The following is a 4591-nucleotide window of genomic DNA, read 5'->3' as shown; positions in this document are numbered from 1 at the left end:
ACAGAAAGATCTGAGGCACAGCAGTGGATCCTGTCCCCCAGGAAAGCCCCATAGGGAGAGTGGAGCTGGCATCAGCCAGGCAGTGAGCCAGGAGTCGGACTCTTTGTTGGAGGGGCCCCTGGTCTGCCGGAGAGCCTTGGTGGAGCAAAGCCCCTGGGAATGAATCACCAGCACTAGGCCATGCCACAACACATCCCAGTGTGGGAGGGCATGGAGAATGAGAGCGTCTGACAGCCCACAGCCCCTGCTCCTCCCCAGAGACATCCCTCACCTCAGCCTGCCAGCACCCTGCCCCACACTCCTAGCCACGCTGACAGGCTAGGCATCCCAACCCACCCACCATAACACTCACCCCTGGCTGGGGAAGGCTGGCCTCCCTGGTGGGGCAGAGCTGCGTGGCTGTCCTAGTGGGGAGTGTGTCCCTGGGGTGGGAGCAGAGGGCATGTACTGTTAAATGTGTTCTCGTTTCATAGATTCACAGACTCCAAGGCCAGAAGGGACCACTGTGATCATCTAGTCTAGCCCTCCATATAACAGCCCTGTCACAGGGTCCACTCACTGCTTGCAGTGCCTCCTGCTGGTCACTCCAGCTATTTGCTCTTTGCAGGTGCTGCAACCTGCTCTCACGGTCTTTTCACTTGTCCTGTGATGCCCTGTGGCCCCTCTGGAGCTGCAGCGTCCTCTTTGTGGCTTGGCCCATCGGCCAGGTTGGCATCGCTATGGCCCTCCCCTTCCAGGGTACCAAAGTCTTTCAAGCTAAACTGTGCCAGGCAGCCTGCTCGTCACTGCCTGGCCTGTGCCACTTCCCCAGTGGCTGGCAGGGGAACCTGGGCCCTCCCGCTACTCCAGGTTCCAGTCCAGTGCCCTCTCATCTGCAGCCAAGGTCTGCCCTGCCCCATGTCTTGCTGCTTTTCCTCTAAGCCTTTCCTACCAGTCTGGATCTCCCTACCTCCCTGGGTTTGCCAGTCCAACCCCCCTCCTCCCAGGGAGTACCTGTGGGCTCCCTCGCACTTTAGCCCTAATCACATCTCCGTATTTCCATGCAGCCTCCTTCAGCTCTACAGCCCCCCTGTTCCTGCCCAGCTGAGCCGCATTTAATCAATCCCTCCCCCTCCCCTGGGCAGCACAAGAGGTGTGATTAGGCTGCTGAGAGGCAGGTGCCCAAGGAGTTGACTACTGCAGGGAGCACCTTGGGGAGCATCTCAGGGCAGCCAGGCTCTGCAGCAGGGGCCAGCTCCAGGGGGCAGCGGCAGCCAGCACCAGGCTCCTTCAGGGCAGAGGCAAGAGCGTGTCAGGCGCAGCTTTGAGCTGTGCTGCCCGCCCTGCCTGGGGTGTGCCTGGCAATGCAGAGGCAGCCTGGCTCTGGGAGCAGGGCAAGGAGGGCTGCCAGGCAGCCAGCCAGCGCCTGGTTCCCACAGCGTGAAGAGCCAGGAGTGGGCCAGGTGGCTCCCCCCAGCTTCCGGTCCGCCAGCTCCTGGTAGGAGGTGATGGTTTTTAAACTGTGTGGTGCACCCCCTAGGGTGCCACAAAATCGGTGGGGAGGGACATGACTCCATGTGCCCCTCCACATTCCACCTCTAAGGGGAGCAAATATTCTTGCTCTCCCTGGGCTCTAAACTGCTCGGTTAGGGCTCTGTTCAAACAGCAAATCAAAGGACACGGGGGGAGCTCCCCAGTCATTCTGGTTTTGCAGCTGTCTCACCCTCATTTCCATGGAAAGCAGAACGCTGCCAGGAAGCAGCTGATACTAACCCCCTGTTGCTGGGTTGGGCATGGGAACGCCCCCTGACTGCAGCTGCCTTTATAGAGCCCGGCTCCTGGTGTGCTGCTGCTTGTGCCACTCCCCGGAGCTAGCATGTCACCCATGCCCAAGGCGGCCTTCGTAGGCATGCTCATCTTCTGCCTGTGCCCCGGGCACCGAACAGGTAAGCAGCAAAGGGTGTGCAGAGTCCCTGCGGGCAGGATTGCAGAGGGCATTCACGCAAGGACTCTTAGCTGTGTCTTTTCCCATGCAGCCCTGCAGGCCCAGGCAGTCCACGTGCCCACGAGGTGCATGTGCTGGAAGTTCCAAGAGAAGGTTAATCCCAGATTCATAATGGATTTCCAGATCATTGAGAAGGGAGCCCACTGCCCCCGCCATGAGATCATGTGAGTAGCGTCTGGCTGCTGTGCCAGCCAGAGTCCTCGCTTACCCCCCTCCCCGCCCCCGGTGGGCTGTGATCCAGGCTTTCTTGGTTGAGAGAACCTGCCGTAGCCATGGCCATCCTCTGGCCAGGTGTCTCTGTTACCAGCAGAAGCCTTCCAGCTGTGTTACCCTTCTCTGGGGCCTCTCCTCCCCCGCCCAGGGCAAAAGCATCTGGCCATCCTCCTTCCCTGCCTATGTCTCCCCACACCCAGCTACCACAGGGCTCAGCCTCTCTGCTTTCCCAGGGAAGGAAGACCGTGAGCAGGCTCCCTGGGTCCCAGCACCAGGCTTCAGGGAAGTTTCACCTGGGCCGGTGTGACTCACATCTCCCTGTGGAGGTGGGTTGGGAGGGGGGGGGGCTTCCTCTGCCCCACTCCCAGTCACTTATCTGATTGTAGACAGGAAGGTGAACAGCCTTTCCTTTGTGCTACAGGCCAGGGGGGAAACCTCTCCTTCTCTCCACTAGCCAAGCTATTTACATTGCCACTGTCCTGGCTTCCTTGGTTCACACCTTGTTTGGCTGTTGCAGGAACAGGCACTGAACTTTGTCTTAAAATGTGTTCTCGTTTGCCTGGTGTAAATGTGGCGTGACTCTCCAGATCAGAATCAGGCCCATGATACTCATCTGCCTGACAGCAAGATCCCAGCTCCAGTCCAGGCCCCAGGGGCACCACCAGGGCACTGGCCACTGCAGGGGACCAAACACACCTGCTTGTCTTCCAGATTAACCGTGAAGCAATGGACAAGCCCGAGAGAAACGTGCCTCGACTCATCCAAGAGGCAAGGGAAGAATCTGCTGCACTGCTGGAAGAGGTCAGTGCTCGGAGAAATGGGCCCTGGCCCCTGTTGGCAACTGCCAGCACCTGCTCCCCAGGCTGGCCCTTCGCTGTGTGCAATGGCAGCACTGGGCCAGATTGCGATGCTGGCTGCACAGCTGCCTGGGCTGCAGGGAGGGCAGTGGGGTCACTGCAAGCTGCTGCCAGTTTACAGAGATCAGAGCTTGGCCTGTTTGGTTTGTCCCTCTGGGTCCCAGTGGCTGAGAGGCCCTTGGTCCTGCTCTGAAGGAGCCTTCTTCTCTTACAGACACCGGAAGGACCCCAGGAAGCAGCGCCACTGCATGAAAAGGGGGCAGTGACACAGGACCAGGGCAAAGCAGTGAGCACGATGCACAGGCAAGGCCATGCTCTGGGATCCAGGGGCAGGCCTCCCGGGGCTCCCCCTGCATGGGGCCTAGCTGCGGCTACGCGAGATGAAGCAGGGAGAACTCCCCGCCCAGCTCGTGGCCCACAGCAGGACTTTGATCCACAGCCTGTCAGCCCAGGCTGCTCTCGCAGTGAGGTGACAAGTGAGTGCGGCCTGGCCAGGTCAGGGTGGGGCTGGGCCAAGATGTGGGACTGCACACCTTGGGTTTGCCATACTCTTCCTCCCCAGTCGAGGCTTATGAGCAGGGTATCCATTATGCAGAGGTATGAGCCAGAACCTAGGGTTGCCAACTTTCTAATTGCACAAAATTGAACACCCTTGCCCGGCCCCTTTCCCTTCCCTTCCCCTTCTTTGAGGCCCCGCCCTCACTCACTCCAGCACCCGTCCCTCCATCACTCACTTTTCCCCACCCTCACTCACTTTCACTGCAGGAGCAGGCTTAGGGCTGGGGCAGGGGGTTGGGGTGTGCGAGAGGATGTAGACTCCTGCTGGGGGTGTGGGCTCTGCGGTGGGGCCAGAGATGACGGGTTTGAGGTGCAGGAAGGAACTCTGGGCTGGGACTGAGGGGTTTGGAGTGTGGGAAGGGGCTCAGGGCTTGGGCAGAGGGTTGGGGTGTGGGAGGGCGTGCGGGGGTGAGGTCTCTGGGAGGGAGTTTGGGTGCAGGAGTGGGTTCCGACCTGGGCCAGGAGGTTGGGTGGGGGTGCAGGGTCTGGGAGGGAGTTAGGGTGCGGAAGGAGGTTCCAACCTGGGGCAGGGGATTTGGTGTGTGGGCTCTGGCTGGGTGGCGCTTATCTCAGGCTCCCTGCCTGCCCTGGCTTGGGGCTGTTCCTGGAAGCAGCTGGCATGCTTGGCCCCTATGCAGAGGCACGGCCAGGTGGCTCTGCATGGTGCACGCTGCCTGTGCCTGCAGGCACCACCCCCGCAGCTCCCATTGGCCATGGTTCCCGGCAAGGCTGGTGCAAGGAAGTTTCGTGCCCTAGGCGAAACTTCCACCTTGCGCCCCGCCCCCGGAGCTAACCCCGCCCACTGCCCCCCCCGTGGCAGCTAACCACGCCCACCCGCTCCTCCCACCCGAGGAGCCCCCCCCCATGGCAGCAACCCCACTCGCCATGGCAGCTAACCCCCCCACCCGGGGAGTCCCCCCTTGCAGGAGCTACCCCCCCCTTGCAAGTCCCTCCTCCACGGCAGATAACCCGGCCCGAG

General features: G+C 61.1%; 1 protein-coding gene across 1 annotated transcript; it reads left to right on the top strand.

Moving 5' to 3' along the window:
• Positions 1–1840: 1840 nt before the first annotated feature.
• On the top strand, positions 1841–3360 carry LOC117880517 (C-X-C motif chemokine 10-like). Its single transcript, XM_034776773.1, has 4 exons — positions 1841–1925; positions 2016–2148; positions 2909–2998; positions 3269–3360. The coding sequence occupies exons 1-4, from the start codon at positions 1856–1858 to the stop codon at positions 3318–3320; spliced, it is 345 nt and encodes a 114-aa protein (XP_034632664.1). The 5' UTR covers positions 1841–1855; the 3' UTR covers positions 3321–3360.
• Positions 3361–4591: the final 1231 nt, after the last annotated feature.

The sequence above is a fragment of the Trachemys scripta genome, chromosome 7 (assembly GCF_013100865.1).
Source record: "Trachemys scripta elegans isolate TJP31775 chromosome 7, CAS_Tse_1.0, whole genome shotgun sequence".
NCBI lineage: Eukaryota > Metazoa > Chordata > Testudines > Emydidae > Trachemys > Trachemys scripta.
The sequence above is the reverse complement of the archived record's forward strand: the minus strand, read 5'-3'. Positions and strand labels throughout refer to the sequence as shown.

Coding starts and splice junctions, on each gene's coding strand:
- LOC117880517 (XM_034776773.1), top strand. CDS start 1,856: ATGTCACCCATGCCCAAGGCGGCCTTCGTAGGCATGCTCATCTTCTGC. Junction 2,149..2,908: donor TGCCCCCGCCATGAGATCAT/GTGAGTAGCGTC, acceptor CTTGTCTTCCAG/ATTAACCGTGAAGCAATGGA. Junction 2,999..3,268: donor CTGCTGCACTGCTGGAAGAG/GTCAGTGCTCGG, acceptor CTTCTCTTACAG/ACACCGGAAGGACCCCAGGA.